Below are 20188 nucleotides of genomic sequence, written 5' to 3'. Positions count from 1 at the left end.
ATTTCACCCAATTTTCTCTCCACAGCCGTGTGAATCCAGAGCCCTTCCTCAGGCACCCCGGGGTCCCCAAGCTGGGTGTCACCATCCTCCTGGCAGGCCACAACCAGAGCTGGGTGACGCTGCAAATGCCACAGCTCCTGCTGCCCCACTGTCCCCTCCCTGGGGGCTGCACCCTCCTGCCCCACGCCACGCAGGGTGAAGGAGCTGCCACTGAGCAGGATGTGGCAGTCAAGGAGCCCTGGGGGCTGGAAGAGCAGACACAGCACAGAGGTTTCAGCAGTGCTGTCACCCTGATGTGGGCTGGAGATGGAGGGGGGGACACAGGGGGTGCAGTTCTGGGGTGCTCTGGGAACACTGCACATGCTGTGGGGACACCAAACATGCCCTGGGGACCTCGGACATTCCCTGGGGACCCTACACACTGTCCAGGGGCCTTGCATGATGCCAGGGACCCTGCACACTGCTGGGGACACTGCACCTTGCCTGGGGACCCCAAATGCTGCTGGGGACCTTGGACACTTCCTGGGAATCCTGCACACAGCCCAAGGAGCCTTGCATGATGCCAGGGACCCTCCACGCTCCCTGGGGACACTGGACACTGCTGGAGACCTTGGACACTCCCTCAGGACACTACACACTCTTGGAACCTATCAGGCTGCCTGGGCCCTGCACATTCCTGGGGACCCTCTGGCCTCCCTGGGGACACTGCCTGGGGACCCCAAACGCTCCTGGGCAGGGGACCCTGCACGCTCCCCGCAGGCTGTACACGCTGTCACCCCTCTCCAGATCCACAGAACTGCTGGTTCCAAGCCTGGACTGCACAGCTCCTGTTCCCCAGCCCCGATCCCGGGGTGCTGGGCTGCCCCACAGGAATGGGGTGAAGCTCGTTTGTCCCATGGCCTTGTCCCCATTCAGGGCTGCAGAGCCATGGGTCAAACGACCCCCCTGGCCCAGCTCCCACCCCCACACAGAGATCACACACAAAACCATCATTTCTGGGTTTTTTTGGAGGCGTTTTTTTTTTTAACAGAAGTTTTATGGTTATATGCAAATTAGGTCATTAAATGATTTGCATAAAATGTTCGCACGTCAGCGACTAAGTGTTCCTAACTCCCACCCCCCGACAGGTAGTAAATCCTACTGGACTAGCGCCGTCACGCCGCGCTGTCACACGTGTCCCCCGCGGGCACAGCGGCGTCGCCTCGGGGCCCTCCCGCGCCTCCCACGCGCGGGGACGGGCGGGCACCTGCCCGGAGCGCTGCGAGCCCGCGGCAGCCGGGGCAGCGCCGGCCGCCCGCGTCCCCCGTCCCTTCCCGCGGGGATCCGGGTGCCGCCCGCGTCACCGCACACCGTCCCCCCGGGGCGGCCGCGGGCACTCGTGTCCTTGGCGGGGCGGCTCCCGCCCGTCCCTAGCTGTTGGTGAGGAAGAGGCGTCTGTGTCGGGAAGCGGAGCCGCGCGGCCGCCCGCGGCGCCGGCCCCGGCCGCGGTTGCCGAAGGGGCTCCGGCTGGGCACGGCGGTGTCTGCCCAGGCGGCGCTCCCGGCCGGCGGCTCGGGGAAGCTGGGCTCGGCTTTGGGCTGCTCGAGGAGCGGGCTGGGGTCGCGGCGGGGCTCGGGGGGCGGCGGGGCCGGGCTCTGGCGGGCGGCGGCGCGCTCCTGGCGCAGGTAGCGCAGCTCGTCGCGGATGTCCGTGAGGACGCCGAGCAGGCGGAACTGCAGCTCCCGGTCGCGCGCCCGCTCCTCGCGCTGGGTGGCCCGTTCCTCCTGCCACATGGCCAGCTCCTGGTGGTACAGCTGGTCCCACTGCTCCTCCAGGTCGAGCAGGTGATGGATGCTAGTCCTCCAGCTCTCGCGGCGGTCCTCGCGCAGGCGGGAGCAGCCCAGCCCGCGGGCGGGGCCGGGGGCGGCCGGGGCGTCTCCCGGCGGGGAGGCGGAGGAGGGCAGCGATTCCTCGGTCAGGGCGCCGTGCAGCGGGGAGCGGGCCGGGGGCTCCTCCTCCGCCGGGGCCTTCTCCCAGGTGGGCCCCATCAGTACCCTGGGCAAGGCGCCCATCTCCGGGCCCGGGCCCCCCGCCTGCTCCTCGGGATGCGCCGAGTCGAGCCCGCGGCCCAGGGCGGGCAGGTCGGACACGCCCTCGTGCCCCCAGTCCGAGTGAGCGTCCGCGGGGTTGAGGGAGTCCTCGGGCAGCGAGGTGACGGAGCCCTGGGAGCTGCACCGGCGGATCAGCATGGCCTGGCGGGACAGTTTCATGTCCTCCTCCGCTGACATGGGGGCCTCGGGCCCCGGCTGCATCCCCGCGGCCCCGCCGTGGCCCCTCTCCACCTCCCGGCCTTCCCGTTCCTCCTCCTCTGACATGGAGGCGTAGGAGACCAGGGACTCGTTTCGCAGGGATGGGGAGATGGCCGACACGTCTGGAGTGCGCAGCTCCGGTCCCGACTCGGCTGGGAGAGAACAGAAACCTCTGGTGAGCCACAGCACTGCCCTGGGCCCAGGCCCTCCCTGGCACATGGATCCCAGTGGATCTCCATCCTGACCCAGTGGATCTCCATCCTGACTCCACTTCCAGCAGATCCCCATCCAGAACCCCACTGCCAGCGGATTTTCAACCAAACCCCGCTCCCAGCAGGTCTCCATCCAAACCCTGCTGCAGAGGATCTCCATCCAGATCCCACACTTCCCAGCAGATATCCATCCTGCTCCAGCTGATCTCTGTCCCACCCCGCTCCCGGCAGCCGCAGCCGGTGCCCGTTCCCGCCGTACCGGAGCCGCCCTGCCCCTCTCCTCGGCCGTACTCGCAGACGCCGGCGGGGTCGGGGCTCTGTCCCGGCAGGCGCGGCGCGGCCGAGCCCTCCACGTCGGGCAGGGCCGAGGGCTGCCCGTTGGTGTCGATGTAGATGCTGGGGTGGTTCACGCCGGGCTGCAGGTGCATGAAGGGCTGCTTGGACGCGCCGGGGAAGAACAGATCTGCGGGACACAGAGGACGTGGCCTCAGCTGATGGGGACACGGTGGCCCCGAGGTACAGACGCTCCCGCAAGGCCATCCCGAGGCAGCCTCACCTGCCCCAGCACCATCCCAAACCCCCAGGGGGCTGACACCGCCTAGTGCCAGAGAACCATGGGATCAGGGAATATCCTGAGCTGGGAGGACCCACAGGGATCATGGATCCAACCCCTGGCCCTGCACAGACACCCCGACAATCCCACCCTGGGCATCCCTGGCAGCGCTGCCCAAACGCTCCTGGAGCTCTGGCAGCCTCGGGGCCGGGACCATTCCCTGGGGAGCCTGGGCAGTGCCCAGCACCCTCTGGGGGAAGAACCTTTCCCTGCTCTCCAGCCTGACCCTTTCCTGGCACAGCTTCATGCCATTACACAGGATTTCTTCCTTCAGCCTAGAGCCCTCTGTTTGGGACACGACCGGCACCTGGATCAGAGACACCCGAGTCTGGGCCACATGGACTGAGCCCCACGATGCCCCCAGCAAAACCAGAGGGCAACTCTGGCATCAAACAGTATCAAATTAAAGAAAAGAAGAAAGAAGAACAAAATAGACCCGCTCCTACAAAGCTTGAGGTGTTCCTACCAATCCTGTTGATTTGGCACAGTTTTCCCAGAGAAGCTGTGGCTGCCCCTGGATCCCTGGCAGTGTCCAAGGCCAGGCTGGACGGGGCTTGGAGCAGCCTGGGATAGCAGAAGGTGTCCCTGCCCATGGCACAGGGTGGAACTGGATGAGCTTTAAGGTCCCTTCCAAGTCAAACCACTCTGGGATTTCTACAGTTCACTGATCCCAGGTTATTTCCACAGAGGATTTCTAATCCCAGCACACACAGTTTCCTACCCCGGTGGCTGGTACTTGGGTACCACAGGACCGTGGCTCTGGCGGATGCTATAATCCCAACACAAACCCCAAAGTCTCTTCCCACAATCCAGAGCAGCCAGCTCAGAACACCAGCGTGGCCGGACATCCCTCGGGGAGCGCAGCGGGGCCACCAACGCTCCAACCATCCTCTGCCCGCAGAACCGCCACCACTGACCTGGGTCCAGGATGATCTCGGGCTCCGAGTCGTGGCTGGCCTGCAGGAAGGTGGAAGCCACCATCTTCTCCAGGGGCGTGAGGCGCGGCTTGTGGAGCGGCCCCCCGGCGCGGTTCATGGGCAGGTGCTTCTTGGAGGTGATTTTCTTCTTGACGTCCAGCCGCAGGTCGCGCCACTTGTGCTTGAGGTCGTCGATGGAGCGCTCGGTGTAGCCCAGGAAGTTGACGCGGCTTTGGATTTGGGTCCAGAGCTGCTTCCGCCGCACGGGGTGAGCCCGCAGGGCCTCGGACCCGTACAGGGCGCTGAAATGCCGGACCACATTCCAGACCAGCGTCTCGGTCTCGTCATTGGAGAAGTTGGCCTTCCTCTTCCGGCCAGACGCTGGCATCGCCTGCGAGGCTGCGGCAGAGGTGGAAGGGGCACAATTGAACCTCGGTCCCCACTCCTCTCTGTCAGCTCCTGGGGGGAACATGGGGCTGCGGGAGCCCGAGGGAGCCGCGGAGGAGGGAGCCGAAGCAAGAGCCCCGGAGGCATCCATGGCAGGGGAGGCTTGGGCCAGGGAGGATCTAAAGAGCCGCTTCGGCACAGCACGCGGCACGGGCGCACCGCATCGCCTCGCCCGGCTCGAGAGCACCTGGGAGGGGAGAAAAGGAAAGGGCAGCGGCGGGTGGTGGCAGCGCGGGGGCACGGCGAGGGCCCCCCGGCTCTCTGCAGCCAGAGGCACCCGGGAGCCCCCAGCCAGCTGCCACGGGGGCCGCGGACAGGGACGTGGCCGTGCTGCGCGTCAGGACCACGGTGAGGGGTTGTGGTGAGAGCCTCGGGCACAGCACCTGCTGTGGGGCCACAGCACTTCCCCAGAGGGTGCCGAGGAGCACCTTGGGGCACGCTGAGGGTGATGGGGGCACCTCAAGGCCACAGCGAGGGTCTCATGGCAATGCCGGCCACGATGGGGAAAGTCTTGGGCATGGTGAGCACTTCAGGTTCCCAGCCAGGACCTCAGGGTCACAGCACTGACCAAGACCTGAAGGACAGGTCTAGGGGCCTTGGTCGTGGTGAGCACCTCAAGGCCATGACGAAGACCTCAGCCAAGAAGCAGGCCTTGGCAAGGGTCTTGGCCATTGTAAGAACATCAAGAGCCCAATGAGCACCTCAAGTTCCCACTGAGAACCTTGGGGTCATGGTGAAACCCATGGCCACAGTGAGAGCCCCAAGGCCACAGCAAAGGCATCACGGAAGGCCTTGGCCATGGTGAGCAGCTCAAGCTCCCAGTGAGCACTCTGGCACCAGGGCAATGACCAGGGCCATGGCAAGTGCTGCAAGGCCATAATGAAGACCCTGGCAAAGGCCTTGGCCATGATGAACACCTGAAGAGCCCAGTGAGGACCTCAGGGCCACAGAAGAGACCTCGACTATGGTGAACACCCCAAGCTCCCAGTGAGGACCTTGTGGACACAGCAAAGACCTCGGCCATGGTGCACACCCGAAACTCCTGGTGAGCACGCTGGGGCCATGGCAAAGACCTCGGCCAGAGCAAACACCGTGGCCATGGCAAAGACCCCAAGCTCCTCGTGAGGAACTTGGGACCACATCAAAATCCTTGACCGTAGCAAGCGCTCCAAGGCCACGATGAAGCCCTCGGCCATGGTGCACACCTGGACCAGGTGCGCACACCTCAAGCTCCCACAAGCACCACGAGACCACAGCAAAGACCACGGTGCCCACCCCAACCTCCCATGGTGCCCTCAACCCCCACCAACCCGCAGGAGCACCGCACCAGCCTCGAGCAGACCCCGCAGCCCCGAGGTGCCCCTGACGCCCCTACCGTGCCCCGAGCCCCCTCCCCATCCTCCGGGCCCCCCGGCAGCGCCCACACCCGCGGCCTCGGGGCGCCCGCCGCGGGGCCCGGGGGGCTGCGCGCTGCCCCCCCTTGGCTTTGTTCGCGCTTCTCTGACCGGGGACAAAGCGGCCGGGCCGGGGCCTGCCCCGCGAACCGCCCCCCATTCGGGATCCCCCTGCGGGGGGGTGCGCGGGGCAGACACCGGCCGCGGCCCCGCGGCTCCCCCCCGCCCCGCCGGCCCCCCCCCCCGGCCCCGGGGCGGCGCTTACCTGTGCCGGGACGGGCGTGCGGGGCGCGGGGGGCGCGGCGCGGGGCCCCGGCGGCGGCGGGAGGGGGGGCTCAGGTCCGGCGGCGGGTAATGGCTCCCGCCTCGGCGGAACTCGCCTTCATTTCCTCCGAGCGCCGGCGCGGGCCCTGCGCGACACCGCCGCCCGCGGGCCCCCCCTGGCGGCACCGCCGCGCACGGGCGGGGGCGGGACCCGCACGGGACAGCCCCGCGGGAGGGACAGCGGGAGGGGACACCGGGAGGGACAGCGGGAGGGGACAGCGGGAGGGGACACCGGGAGGGGACAGCGGTACGGGACAGCGGGAGGGACAGCGGGAGGGGACACCGGGAGGGGACAGCGGGAGGGGACACCGGGAGGGGACAGCCCACCGGTACGGGACAGCCCACCGGTACGGGACAGCCCCGCGGGAGGGGACAGCGGGAGGGGACAGCGGGAGGGGACACCGGGAGGGGACAGCCCACCGGTACGGGACAGCCCACCGGTACGGGACAGCCCCGCGGGAGGGGACAGCGGGAGGGGACACCGGGAGGGACAGCGGGAGGGGACACCGGGAGGGGACAGCGGGAGGGGACAGCGGGAGGGGACACCGGGAGGGGACAGCGGGAGGGGACATCCCACCGGTACGGGACAGCCCACCGGTACGGGACAGCCCCGCGGGAGGGACAGCGGGAGGGACAGCGGGAGGGGACAGCGGGAGGGACAGCGGGAGGGACAGCGGGAGGGGACACCGGGAGGGACAGCGGGAGGGGACAGCCCACCGGTACGGGACAGCCCCGCGGGAGGGGACAGCGGGAGGGGACACCGGGAGGGACAGCGGGAGGGGACACCGGGAGGGGACAGCCCACCGGTACGGGACAGCCCCGCGGGAGGGGACATCCTACCGGGAGGGGACACCGGGAGGGGACATCCCACCGGTACGGGACAGCCCACCGGGATGGGACATCCCACCGGTGCGGGACAGCCCACCGGGAGGGGACAGCCCAATGGGAGGGGACATCCTACCGACACGGGACATCCCCGCGGGAGGGGACACCGGGAGGGGACATCCTACCGGTGCGGGACAGCCCACCGGGACGGGACAGCCCTGCATTCCACCCCGAGGGGACGGCGGGTACCCACTGCGGATGTATCCCCGTGGGGATCTCCCCGGGGTGAGGCATCCCTGTATCTCACTCCCGGTGGGTACCCCCGTGGGGCTGTGTCCCCGCGGGGATCCCCCCATGCCCCCCATCCCTGCACCCCCCTGATGATGCACCCCATGGGGGTCCCACCCCCGTGCACCCCACGTACCCCCGTGACGGTGTATCCCCGTGGGGCTCCCCCTATGCATCGAGTCCCCGCATCCCCCCACTTTCCCACCCGTGGCTGTGCATCCCTGTGGGGGTCCCCCCTGCCGCACCCCGTAACTGCATTCCCTGTAACTGCACCCCCTCTCCCCTGGGTACCTCATGCCCACCCGTGACCCTTTATCCGTGTGGGGATTCCCCTGTGGACTCCATCCCTGTACCCCCTGGGCCTCTGTCCCTGCCTGGTGGCCTGCTGGCCCCCAGCTGCCTGTGACTGTGGACATGCAGAGGGTCATCCCTGTACTCCGTCCCACCCCAGGAACCCCAGTGTGGGGGACAAGGTGCACAGTGTACAGGGGGGCTGTGCAGGGGACCCCAGGGTGCCCGTGGGTGCCACCAAGGCTGGCCCAGTCCCCACAGGGGGGTCAGCCAGATCCTCACTGCCCACAGGTGCTGCCATGGGCCTGGTACCCGGGTGGGGATGGCACAGCTCGGGGTGGCTGTGGGGGCCATGGTGTGCCCAGGACAAGGCGAGGGGAGGGGAAGGGGGAAGTCTAGGGTGGCCCCACTGCTCCCGGCAACCCTGGGGAGCTCTGCCCCACCACTCACAGCGGACGTGACAGTAAAATAAAACCACCCGTGCTTCCCTTTGCTGAATACCAACTTTTTAATGCCTGTAACAATTCTCCAAGCAACACTTGGTGACAGCAGCCAGTGCCACCTGGTTCCCCCACGGGAAGAAGCTGCTGTCCCTGGCACGGGGACACCCCAGCACCACCCACATCCCCCCATGGCAGTCACAACTACCCCACTCAGGGCAAATCCCCACCGGCAGCAGCTCCACACCGTTTCCTGCTGGCAGCAGCAGCCACCCTCTGGGAGAAGGTTCTGGCAGCAGGTTTGTGTCCCCAGCACTGCCACTGCCCCACGGGTGACACCCAGAGCGTGGCGGCTCCTCAGCCCCCACACACGGTGATCCCATGGGGCCATACAGACCACAGCAAACCCCACGGCACAACTGCAGGGGACAGTGGCCAGGCCGGTCCGGTGACGGCCCCAGGGAGCACCGGTCCCTCTCACGGGCACGAGCGGGTCCGGGCACACACCAGCCGCCCGGTCACTGCTTGGGAAGGGTGTCCCCGAGGAGGGCTCGCCCCGCGCCGGCTGACACCATGTGCACCGCGTCCTCCAGCTCGTAGAAGGCCTGGAAGAGGTCCGGCGAGGTGGCCTGGCACTCCAGGTACCGCCGCAGCGTGGCCAGGCTCCTCCAGACCTCCCGCTCCGAGGGGCAGGGCGGCACGGCCGCCAGCTCGCCCGCGTCCTCGCCCTCCGCCATCCCCTCGTCCCCATCCGCCCCCGCCGGGTCCCCGTCGCGCTCCAGCTGCTCCCGGCTGAGCAGGCCGGGTGCCGAAGTGAGGGACACGGCCTCGGCGCTGGCATCGGGGGTGAGGCCGGCGGCGCGGAAGCAGCTGGCGATGAGCCCCGGCTGAACGTCGCCCCAGGCTTGTGCCAGCATGTGCAGCACATCCAGCAGGCTGGGCTGCCCCGCGCCGCGCTCCGCCGGCAGCCACCGCAGCAGCCGGCGCCGGTAGTGGCCCTTGAGGTCGCTGGCGATGCCGCGGTCCAGGGGCTGGGCCAGGGCGGTGGCCGGCGGGACGAAGACCATCCTGACGTTGGACAGCTGGAGGTAGGGGTGCGCCTCGTGCTTGGCCAGCAGGAGGAGGACGCTCTTGCCCTGCCGCCGCACCCCCTCGTTGAACTCCCGCAGCCACTCGGCGAACAGCGGGGCGGTCAGGCCGGCCAGGCTGCCGGCGCGGTAGCTCCACGGCATCTGCTCCAGGTTGACGCCCCGCAGGCAGCGTGGCCGGGGGCTGTCCCCCACCGCCCGCAGCGGCACCTTCTCCGAGCCGCTGGCGTTGGCGCAGAGCAGCAGCGTCAGCCGCTCGCCGCTGCTCTCGCCCTTGCCGGGGCCGCCGGCCGGGAGCAGCACCGCGGTCTCCCCGCAGGCGAAGATCTCGGCGGGCGCGTAGCTGCGGAGGAGGCCGGGCAGCACCGCGCCGGCCCAGTGCTCCGCCGTGGGCTGCTCCGCGTCCCCTTTCTCCGCCGGCGGCTTCTTGCCGGAGAGGCCGTGGCGAGCGCCCAGGCGAGCCAGCCAGCCGCCGCAGGGCTCGGGGTCGGGCCGGGCCAGCGCCCCGGCCAGGTGCCTGGCCCTGAGCTGCAGCAGCGGGCGGCTCACGGGCAGGTCGGCGGCGCGGGCCCCCTCCACCCAGCGCAGCAGCGCGGCCTCCAGCGCCGCGTCCTTCCCCTCCCGCTTGCGCTTCCGCTCGGGGTCGCCGTTGCGGTGCCACTCGCTCAGGATGCGCTCCTTGTTCTTGATGATGCGGCAGATCTGGGGCTGCGACACCCCGAAGCGCTTGGCCAGCTCGCTCTGCGACACCTTGGGGCCCTCCAGCATCTCCAGCACCCGCACCTTCTCGGTCAGCGACAGCTCCTTCCGCTCCTTGCGCGGCGCTGCCGTCGCTCCCTCCGCCGAGCCCGGGGAGCGCCCGGTGCAGGGGGCCGGGCGGTGGGGGCTGCCCGTGGCCCCCAGCCCCGCCGGCTCGGCGAGGCCTCTCCCGCAGCGGCCGCAGGCGTATCCGAGCTCCGTGCCACGGCCCAGCCGGTGCCGCACCAGGTCCGGCTTCTGCCCGACGCTTCGGCCGCACTCGGCACAATCCAGCGGCGGCTCCCCGGGCCGGCAGCGGCGGCTCTCGAAGGCGGGGGGTGCGGCGATGAACCCCCCGTTACCGGCACCGGGATTCGGCTCCGGCTCGAGGACGCCGCAGTAGCTGCAGCCCCGTTCCCGCAGCGGGACGAGGAAGTCGGCGGGGCCGGTGTGGCGGGACGGGGGGGAGTGGGGCGGTGGGGACACCCCGTCCTCGCTCTTCACCTCCTTCCCCTGCCAGTCCCCTGCGGAGACAGGAGCGCGTTGGGGAGCGGACCCCTCACCGGGAATCCCGCGGGACCAAGGCCCCGGCTCGGCAGGATCCGGCCCATTGCCCGAGCCCTGTTCCTGGTCCCACCTGGCCACGATCCCGCCCGTCCCCGTGTCCCGCTCACCCTGGGAGGGGCCGGCGGGCGCCGCGTGTGGCCGGGGGCTCTGGTGCTCCCCGCAACGCCCCGCTGCCGCCGCCACCCCCTCATCCCCTCGCTCCACCTCGGCCAGGATGTCGGGTTTGGTGATGGCGTAACCTGTCACAGAGACAAGAGGAGGGACAGCCAGTGATGCCACTGGCGATGCCACTGGAGATGCCACCAGTGATGGCATCGGTCACAACAGGCCAGGGCTGGCTGCCCGTGGTGATGGGGACAGGCAGCCGGTGTGGTCCCGTGGTGACCCCAGAGCCATCCCGTGACCTTCCGCTCCCGGCACCAACCCGGTGAGTGCCGGCCTCGCTCATGGCCAGGCCACGACCGGCAACGCCAGGACCGGTGCCGCGACGGTCCCGGTGCCTCACCCAAATCGACGGGATGCTGGCGATCCTCCTTCATGGCACCGGCACCGTCCCGGTCCTCGGGAAACGCGGCGGCAGCTGCTGCCGGTGCTGCTCCCGCCGAGGCCTCACCAGCGCGAGGGATGGCGGTGATTGAGTGATGCCGCACCGGGGTGACGGCGCGCGGCCGGGCGGCGGGACGCGGCGTCAGCGGTGCCCGTGGGGCCGGTGGCGGGGCCGCCGAGCCCCGGTGGGCCGCGGTGCCCTGGCCACACCTGTCTCCGTCCCCTCCCGCCCGCTCGGTCCCGCCCGGCGCCGCCGCCGCCGCCGCCGCCGCCCCGCGCGTCCCCGCTGCCGGCGGCGGGAGCGCGCGTGACGCCAGGCCCCGCCCCCTCGGCGCTCCGCCCCCCGATTGGCCGCGCCGCCGCCCAATGGGCGCGCGGTCCGCCCGCCGGCGGGGGTCGCTGTGGCGCCGGGCGCCGCCGCCGCCGCTCCCAGCGCGCCCCGCGCCCTCGGCATGGCCGCTCCGCCCCGCCGCTGCTGAGCCGCCGCCGCCGCCCGGCCCCGCCGCCGCCCGCCCGCGCCGCCGCCCCGCACCGCCCGCGCCGCCCCCCGCGCCATGGCCGACTGGGCCCCCGCTCAGGTAAGCCCCGCCGCCGCCCCCCGCCGCCCCCGCCGGCCGCCGCCCCCCCGGCCCGACCCCGCGTCCCGCCCCCCCCCCCCCCCACCCCTCCCCGCGGGCTGCGGGCGCGTTCCCGCGCTCACCGCCGCGCTCCCGGCGCGTTCCCCCCCCGCAGGAGCTGGAGTGCATGATGGAGCCCCAGGAGCTGGGCCTGGAGCAGCCGCTGCCCGCCCCCGAGCAGGGCCCCGGCGGCGAGGCCGAGCTGCCGGCCGCCGAGATCTCGCTCACGCTGGTCACCGAGATCCAGGCCGTGGACAGGAAGGTGGACACCCAGGCCGCCCAGCTGATGAACCTGGAGGGCAGGATGAGGATGGCGGAGACTAAGCTGATCGGCTGCGAGAAGACGGCGGTGGAGTTCGGGAACCAGCTGGAGAGCAAGTGGACGGCGCTGGGCACCCTCATCCAGGAGTACGGACAGCTGCAGAAGCGCCTGGAGAACATGGAGAACCTGCTGAAGAACAGGAACTTCTGGATCCTGCGGCTGCCCCCGGGGGCGAAAGGGGAAGTCCCCAAGGTAACGGTTCGCTGCTCCCCGCTGCAAAACGGGGCTGTTCTGCACGTATGCTGGGCTCACAGCCCCATATCCTGAGCTCACAGCCCCATATCCTGTGCACTGACAGCCCCATCTCTTGTGCCCTGACAGCCCCATATCCTGTGCACTGACATCCCCATCTCTTGTGCCCTGACAGCCCCATATCCTGCACTGACATCCCCATCTCTTGTGCCCTGACAGCCCCATGTCCTGCACTGACGTCCCCATCTCTTGTGCCCTGACAGCCCCATATCCTGTGCACTGACATCCCCATCTCTTGTGCCCTGACAGCCCCACATCCTGTGCACTGACAGCCCCATGTCCTGCACTCACAGCCCCATCCCTGCACTCACAGCCCCATCCCTGCACTCACAGCCCCATCCCTGCACTCACAGCCCCATGTCCTGCACTCACAGCCCCGTTTTGAGGCAGCTGCAGTGCTGAGAGCAGTTCATGGCTTCCCCACAGCACTGTCTTCCCTTCAGCACCCAGAAGCACCAGCACAGGTCCCACTGTGTTAATTATGCACCACTTGTGCACGTGTGATCTGGGAGGGATGTCACAAATTCCTGTGTTTGGATCACCTGGAATTGTGTGGCTCAGCCCCCTGTAACTGGGAGGGCTTGGGAACATGCCCACTGCTTGTTCAGAGGTGATGAGCAGCAAAACTGTGTCAAAAAGGAGGTGAAAAGGAGTCTGTGCCAGGCGCTCTGCACGGGGCAGCGCCTGTGACAGGAGGAGGCTGAGCAGGGGGAGGGGACAGGGGAAATCCCTGTCACGTCCCTTGAGGGCTGAGGCACTGCCTGGGACTGTCCTGCACGATACTTGGGGCGTTGGAGCAAGAAAATTGAATGAGAAAACATCCCCAGGTGCTTCTTTAAATGAGAAACAAACCCCGTGGTGCTGCTCCTTGCAGGTCCCCGTGGCCTTCAACGACGCCTCGTTTAACTTCTCTGAGGAGGAGTGGAAGAGCCTCAACGAGTGGCAGAAGGAGCTCTACAGGCACATCATGAAAGGCAACTACGAGGCCGTCATCTCCATGGGTAACGATGGGCCAGGGTTTGCCCTCAGCCTCCTGGCACGGAGTTTTCCCGGGAACTGGTGGATGGATGGAGGCAGCGCGGTGTGCTGCGGGATCAGGGAGGGGGTGGTGTGCTCTGGGAAGGCGTTACACAGCCCTGGCAGTGAGTTCAGCCCTCACAGCCACATGCAGGGTGGAAGGATGTCATGAGTGTCCACCGCAGGGACAGTGGATCCCCGATGGTCCCTGCGGCCCGGCGAGCGCCGGGATTGTGAGGAGGAGGAGGGGAAGTGAGAGGACCCTCAATCCAAGCAAAGCTGGGGAAGAGGGAAGTTCCTTTGTCCCGCCAAGGTCCACCGATCCACTGCGCTGGGTGCATCAGCCCGCTGGCTGCTTGGGGCAGCAGAGGGTGCCCCGTGCCCTGCCTCTGAGGTTCCTTCCAGCCCTTTCCATGGGGCCTTCCATGAGGGAGAAGTGACATTTGCCTGGGCGCTCTGTCCAACCCCGGGGAGCGAGTCCTGCTCGAGGTGCTGCGGGATCTGCTGGGGCAGAGATGGGGACAAGCAGCGGGTGAGGGCGAGCTCTGCCTCCTGCTTTCCCCTCAGCAGCTCAGGGCAGTGCATTCCCAGCCAAAGGAACGTGCTCCGCTCGCTCCTGCCAGTCCTGGCCGTGGGAATTCCCTCTGGGGAACACGCTGCCTTCACAACATGTTCCAGAAGTGACCTTGCCTTGGCTGGACAGTGGGTGGGAGTGCAGACGCCGTCCCTGGTAGCCAGACACTCCCCTGTGCCGAGTCCAGGCTCATCCGCCTCCCCGCCATCCAGCTCTGCCCAGTCCAGGCCTTTTCTGCTTTTTTTTCCCCCCTTTATTTCTTTGAACAGAGGTTTCCTGCAGTCCCTGTGTGCCAGGGCAAAAGGTGAAGGGTAACCACAGCCCCCATTCTCCTGTTTCCAAACCGATCCCATGTCCTGCTCCTGAGGCACGGGAATGCAGCGGTCCTGCTGGAGGGGATCTGGGGATCCGAGCCTGGAGCTTAGAGAAATGTATCTGTGCTTCATCCCAAGGTTTCCCTTGAGAAACGAGGTTTAGGGGTTTGGCTCCGGTGTAAGGCAAACGGATCCACCGGAGCAGAGGTGGAATTTAACGCCCAGGGCCTCCCACGTGTCTGGAAGTGAAGGTTTCCGCTCTCCACCCGAGGAGAGATGGTGATTGTCCCCTTTCCCCCACCAAAATCCGCGAGCAGCCCGTGAATCGGACGAGTAGGACGGAGCGGTCCTGGCTGGAGGGAACCGCACGGGGAGGGCAGTGCTGGCAGCTCTGGTGCTGCCCCCGAGCTGAAGTCCCCATTGTAATGGATCCGCGGACCTTAGCGGAGAGGAGAAGACAGGAGAGCCTGCAGGTAAGCGCAGATGCCTTTTCTTACTGTCCTCCTCACGCTGCAGGCTGGGAGGTGCTCCTCACCTGAGCAGAGTGTGCTCCTGCATCCAGGGCCCACACAAGGTGAGCGGGGCAGATGGGTGAGAGCAGCTTCCTAAGCCTCTCTCGTTCGTTTCCCAGTGAAGGAAGGTTGGTGGGCGAAGGCTGGAGAGTCGCTCTCCCACCAGGGCAGGGGAAACATCCTCCTCCTCTTTTTACATGCAGACGCTGCCATTTCCAAGCCTGAGCTGCTGACTCGGATCGAGCAGGGAGAGGATCCCAACGCTGAGGATCAGGAGGACTCGGAGGGAGGGGAGACCCCCACAGACCCCAGCACTGGTGAGCCACAGGATTCCTGGGACTCGGTGGGGAGGTGGAGGCAGATGTGGGGCAGGCTGTTCAGTTCTGTCAGCTCTGTGCTCAGGTACAGGGGGGCTTCACTTTCCTGCTTGTCTCCCACCTGATTCATCCATCTCTCCTGGAATCCTCTAAAGCAGCTGGAAGGTTGGAGTGTAACTCCTGCTCTTTTCTCTTGCACAGAGTTTTTCTTCCCTGGGCCCGATGACAGCTCATGGGGGAAATACGAAGAGACTCTGGCTGAAAGCCACGAAGGCTCTGAGGAAGAGGAGAGTGTGGAGGTCCCTGGTACATGTGAGTGCACTGAGCTGCTTTGGGAAGTGTCCCTTGCCTGGATGTGCTTTTGGCTTCCGAGCCTCATTCCCAGGAGCAGCTCAGCTCTTCTGGATGGTGCTTTGCCAGAATTTCAGATAGTTGCTTTGAGTCACGGTTTATACCATGGCAGATCCTTCAGCCTCAGGCACTGTACAAGCCCATGAGGAAAAGAAGTTTTATTCCCTTTTTCCTCTGTGTTTTTTTTTGCTTTTATCCTAAACCATGCGTTCTTAAAGACCTGTCCTGCTTCACCTCCTGCTGAGGGACCCACATTTTTCCTCTGGCTACCTATCTATAGGTAGATTATATATATAATATTATATTGCAATATAATTGAAGGCAGGAAGTTGCTGGAGTGTGTCCAGAGAAGGGAACAGAGCTGGGAAGGGGCTGGAGCCCCAGGAGCAGCTGAGGGAGCTGGGAAAGGGGCTCAGGCTGGAGCAAAGGAGGCTCAGGGGGGACCTTGTGGCTCTGCACAAGTCCCTGACAGGAGGGGGCAGCCGGGGGGGTCGGGCTCTGCTGCCAGGGAACAGGGACAGGAGGAGAGGGAACGGCCTCAGGTTGTGCCAGGGCAGGTTCAGGTTGGAAGTAGTGACAACTTCTTCCCCAAAAGGGGCTGTTACACATTGGAACTGCCCAGGGCAGTGGTGGAGTCCCCATCCCTGGAGGGATTTTAAAGCCCTGTGGACGTGACACTTGGGGACATGGTCAGTGGTGGCCTTGGCAGTGCTGGGGCTCGCTCTCCGAGGCCTTTTTCAACCTCAGTGATTCTGAGATTCCAAGTCAAACCCCTCTGGCCTCGCCTGTATCTCAGGACAGAGTAGGTGCTCCCAGCTGGACTCGCAGCCCCGTCAGTGCCAGGCTCTGAGCTGGGTGTGCGCAGCAGAGACCACCTGTGTCCCGAGGGAATTGTGGTGTAAATAACAACCCAGTTCTTCCTCCCCAAATGACACGAGTGTCTCTGCTCTGCCAGACGAACAGCCGTGCGACGAGGAAGGCTCTGAGAGCCTGGAGCTTTCCAGGTCGTTGACAGGAAAGTGGGAAGAAGTTTTCTCCAGCCCAGAGGAGGAGATGCAGTCGAGCAGCAAGAGCCAGAGCGGGTCGGCCCCGCCGCAGCGAACGGCGACGGGCAACGGGCTGAGGCGCTCCGTGCGCCGCGGGAGAGACTTGGCCAGGAAGGATCCCGAGGAGGCGGCGGCGGACAAGGGGCCCTACATCTGCTGCGAGTGCGGGGAGAGCTTCCTGGACAAGCAGCTCTTCGCCACCCACCAGAAGGCACACGCCAGCGAGGAGGCCTGCACGTCCCTGGAGCACAGCGAGGGCTTCCGGCAGAAATCCAAAGCGAAGGGCCAGGGCCCCTCCCGCTCCAAAGCGTCCAAGCGCCCCGACGGAGAGAAGAGCTCGGGATTCAAGTACGGCTTCGTCAGGCACCAGGTGAACAACATGGTGGAGAGGCCCTACACCTGCTCCCAGTGCAAGGAGAGCTTCAGCCTGGAAGTGAGTCTGATCCTGCACCAGAAGCTGCACACGGGGAAGGGCGACGGGCCGCTGACGTGCACCTACTGCGGGAAGGACTTCCGAGACCTCTCCAAAGCCATCCGCCACCAGCGCATCCACACCGGGGAGAGGCCCTACCAGTGCACCGAGTGCGGGAAGAGCTTCATCCGGCGGGACCACCTGCTCAAGCACTGGCGGGTGCACACCGGGGAGACCCCCTACCAGTGCCCCGTCTGCGGGAAGCACTTCCGCTACAAGGAGTCCCTGAATTGCCACCAGAAAATCCACTCCCGCAACCCGCGGCCCGGGGAGGATTCCCAGCACAACCTGGGCTCGGCGGGCACCCAAACCGACCATTTCTGCGTGAAAAAAGAGACTAAGCAGTAGCCATGGTGGGGCCGGGGCAGGAGGGCTCGCGGTGACCGTGACGGTCTGGCAGGTGGACGTGCAGCATGATGGCAGGTGACTTGTATCGCAGCTAATCCATGTGGTCATGCTACGAAGCCCGCTTTGGTGAAGCATCCAAGGAATTCCTCTTAAAGACTCTGCTCGGCCGGCCCAGGCAGGTCTGGGACCCCGCGGGGTTCCGTGGCACTTCCACCGCGGCGCAGGCCCCGTGCTCGCTGTTCCCTACGCAGGGTTGGATTCTGCCCGTAGAGAATAATCCCGAGCGATTCTCTGGGGTCCGTATATAGCAGGTGTTCCCCCACCTATCTTTGTGCATATTCAGGAGTGACAAGCTTTCGCTTTCTTTTTTCCACTCGTTTCACTGCAAGGCTGGAAGCGCGAGGAGGGAGGGAGGGAAGGAAGGTGCCATTCCCAGCCGGCCGCCCGCTCCCGCTGCGTTGCCGTGTCCCGAAAGGCTGCGAGGCCAGGACTGGGATGAAGGGAAGAGAAGTGAGGCAGAGAGGTGGTCAGGGCACGACGCGGGATTTGTGGAAGGCGGAAAAGCGGAGAGGAGAGCGTGGCAAAGAGCGGGGTGAGATGAAGCAGGTGCAGGAGAAGGGGCTGAGGACATTGGAGCAGGAGGAGTCGGGAAGGGCAGCGTTTGGAGGCGTGCTGGGGTCACTCGCACGAGGAGGACACGTCTCCGTTCTTCTGAAGGGTGTCACTGGCACCAGCCGGGCTGTGGTTCCCCTCTGGCGCGAGGGAACGGCGCTGCTGGGCCGACACACGGACTCCTGGCAATGAAGGTGATTTTATTATTATTTTTTAACTGGGTTTGGTCTCACTCAGGTAAGTCAGACGAGTGAAAGCAGCTTCTCCTAACCCCTGTAAAGAGCTGTTTGGTTTTTAGTTAACCTAGAAGTAGTCTATTATTATTAATTATTATTATTATTAATTATTATGATGATAATACTACAAGGAAAGGTGTGACACTATATTTCACAGTTGCTCTAAAACACTTCCATGTATGCGATAACCGCCCAGAGTTCTCCAGCTGTTTGTGTAAATATTGGATGACTTCTGGAGCTGTTGGTGTTGTTCTGAGGTGGCTGTACGTGGTGTCTCTTCGCTCTGTATCGTCAGCTGCTGGTTCGTGACCGTGTTTTGTAACAACTTTTGTAAAGTCTGTCAATACAGTGTTTCCATTCTGAATTCCGTGTACTGGTACCTGCAGCTCCCTCGTCCTGCTCCTGGCTGTCACTCCGGAGCTTTTCCAAGTAATTGTGGAGCAGGTGAACAGCACAAGCCAAGCTGAGCATCTGGAGAGCCAGGCCTGGCAAACGAGGCTGCTCTGGGATGCTGCATCTGGCACTTGGGATTTGTGTTTTTGACTTTGCTCCTATGGCTGGAAGCAGATTTTGGGTTTGTGCTCTGGGAGTCAGCCTGTGCCACAGACTAACAGGGCTGTGGATGGCTGAGGAGTCCCTGGATCTGTGGTGGGATGGAGCCGGGATATCCCATGTCCAGGATGAGGGAGAAACGCTGGTGGCTCTGGCCATGGAGCTGGGACCATGGAATCATGGAACAGCCTGGGTTGGAAGGGACCTCAAAGGGTGCCCAGCTGGTGCCACACACTGGGGGCACTTCCCTTCCAGGCTCCCCCTCAGCCCAGTATTCCCCAGGCTCTTCCCTGCCTGAGCCCAGGACACAGAGACAGTTCCCTCTCCCCACCAGAGACCTCCAGCAAGGGCCAGGGGTTGTTCCAGCTTGGGACCTGGTGTGGGAGGTGGAGAGGGCAGCCCATAGGTCAGAACCACCATGGGCATGTGGCACTTGGAGCCCAGAGAGACCGGGGAGTGCCGGAGCCCCTCAGCCATCCCAATCCATGCTGGGTGCCTGGGGAGACAGAGCAAGTGACCCCGGGTGAATGTCCCCACACTCTGAGTGACCCCGGGTGAATGTGCCCACACTCTGAGTGAGTGACCCCGGGTGAATGTGCCCACACTCTGAGTGAGTGACCCCAGGGGAATCCCCCCACGCTCTGAGTGACCCCAGGGGAATCCTCCCACGCTCTGAGTGACCCCGGGTGAATGCCCTCACGCTCTGGGACCACTCTGTGGGATGGGGCTGCCCCATGCGGGCACGGAGATGCTGGAGATGGTGGGGAGGAGGAGGGGGAGGGAAAAGAGCTCAGGGAAGGAGCATCCTGTGGGATCCAGGCTGGGAAGGGCGGGTGATGGCAGTGGTGAGGCCGAGCACGGCTCTGAGCGCACCGTGAGGCCCCGCGAGGGTCCCGCTCTGGTCACACGCGTGCTCTGTGTGCTCTGTGTGCTCTGCGTGCTCTGTGTGCTCTGGAGCCCAGGGCACAGGCGCACGGCACTCCATGGACACGGCTGTGTCCCGATCCTGCTCAGTCCGCTCCTGGGAATAAATACACCTGGTGATCACACCCATCTCCATAGGGACGGCGTGGGGCCTCCCGCAGCCAGGGTCAGGCACTCCCTGTGCCAGGAGCTGCCCTGCAGCCCAGTGTCCCCAGCTGCACTGGGATGTACAAACCCCAGGGAGGGACCCCCCTCCATCCCAGAGCTGCTCCTGGCATCCCCTGCCAATGGGTCAGCCCTGGACAGAGGCTGTGGATCCCTGGGACAGCCCCGGAGGGGCCTGGACAGGAGGTCCCTAACTGGGGGTCCCCACCTGCTGTCACACCCCTGTACCCCCCAAGCTGGGGTGACCCATCCCACTTGTCCTCTCCCTTTTCCCATAAACCAAAGGGTTTCCTGCCCTTCCCTGTGTTCGGTGACTTCCCCCCCAAAGCGTGGTGGGGCTTTGCCAGAGCAGGCAGGGATGGGACTGGGGAGATGAGATGGGGATGGGATGGAATGGGGTGGGACCGGATGGATGAGCTAGAACCGGGAGGGATGGGATGGAACAGGATGGGATGGCACAGGGCAGATGGGATACAGTAGGATACAGTGGGGCAGGATGAATGGAATGAGATGGGATGGAACTGGATGAGACATGGACGGAATGGGATGTGATGGGACAAGATGTGGGATGGAGAGGGT

At 65.7% G+C, this 20188-nt stretch overlaps 3 protein-coding genes across 5 annotated transcripts; 1 reads left to right on the top strand and 2 right to left on the bottom strand.

The window, feature by feature from the left end:
• Window positions 1-1001: 1001 nt before the first annotated feature.
• Window positions 1002-6228, bottom strand: LOC138106124 (uncharacterized). The gene is made up of 4 exons (XM_069006183.1): window positions 6137-6228; window positions 4031-4664; window positions 2760-2963; window positions 1002-2440 (listed from the first exon to the last, which is right to left on the bottom strand). The coding sequence occupies exons 2-4, from the start codon at window positions 4566-4568 to the stop codon at window positions 1410-1412; spliced, it is 1773 nt and encodes a 590-aa protein (XP_068862284.1). The 5' UTR covers window positions 4569-4664; window positions 6137-6228; the 3' UTR covers window positions 1002-1409.
• A 1860-nt stretch (window positions 6229-8088) lies between these two features.
• LOC138106123 (tigger transposable element-derived protein 3-like) lies at window positions 8089-11191 on the bottom strand. 3 transcript variants are annotated; one of them, XM_069006182.1, is made up of 3 exons: window positions 10938-11191; window positions 10540-10671; window positions 8089-10389 (listed from the first exon to the last, which is right to left on the bottom strand). In XM_069006182.1, the coding sequence occupies exons 1-3, from the start codon at window positions 10969-10971 to the stop codon at window positions 8558-8560; spliced, it is 1998 nt and encodes a 665-aa protein (XP_068862283.1). In that variant the 5' UTR covers window positions 10972-11191; the 3' UTR covers window positions 8089-8557. The 3 variants fall into 3 exon arrangements, with proteins under 3 accessions (XP_068862283.1, XP_068862281.1, XP_068862282.1); XM_069006180.1 differs by having other exon boundaries at window positions 8089-10671; XM_069006181.1 differs by lacking the exon at window positions 10938-11191 and having other exon boundaries at window positions 10540-10794.
• A 294-nt stretch (window positions 11192-11485) lies between these two features.
• LOC138106125 (zinc finger protein 777-like) lies at window positions 11486-18332 on the top strand. Its single transcript, XM_069006184.1, has 6 exons — window positions 11486-11556; window positions 11711-12109; window positions 13044-13170; window positions 14790-14903; window positions 15105-15215; window positions 16210-18332. The coding sequence occupies exons 1-6, from the start codon at window positions 11533-11535 to the stop codon at window positions 17118-17120; spliced, it is 1686 nt and encodes a 561-aa protein (XP_068862285.1). The 5' UTR covers window positions 11486-11532; the 3' UTR covers window positions 17121-18332.
• The last annotated feature ends 1856 nt before the right edge of the window (window positions 18333-20188 follow it).

This window comes from Aphelocoma coerulescens, chromosome 2 (assembly GCF_041296385.1).
Source record: "Aphelocoma coerulescens isolate FSJ_1873_10779 chromosome 2, UR_Acoe_1.0, whole genome shotgun sequence".
Lineage (NCBI taxonomy): Eukaryota > Metazoa > Chordata > Aves > Passeriformes > Corvidae > Aphelocoma > Aphelocoma coerulescens.
Note: the sequence above shows the minus strand (reverse complement) of the source record. Positions and strands in the feature narration are given on the sequence as shown.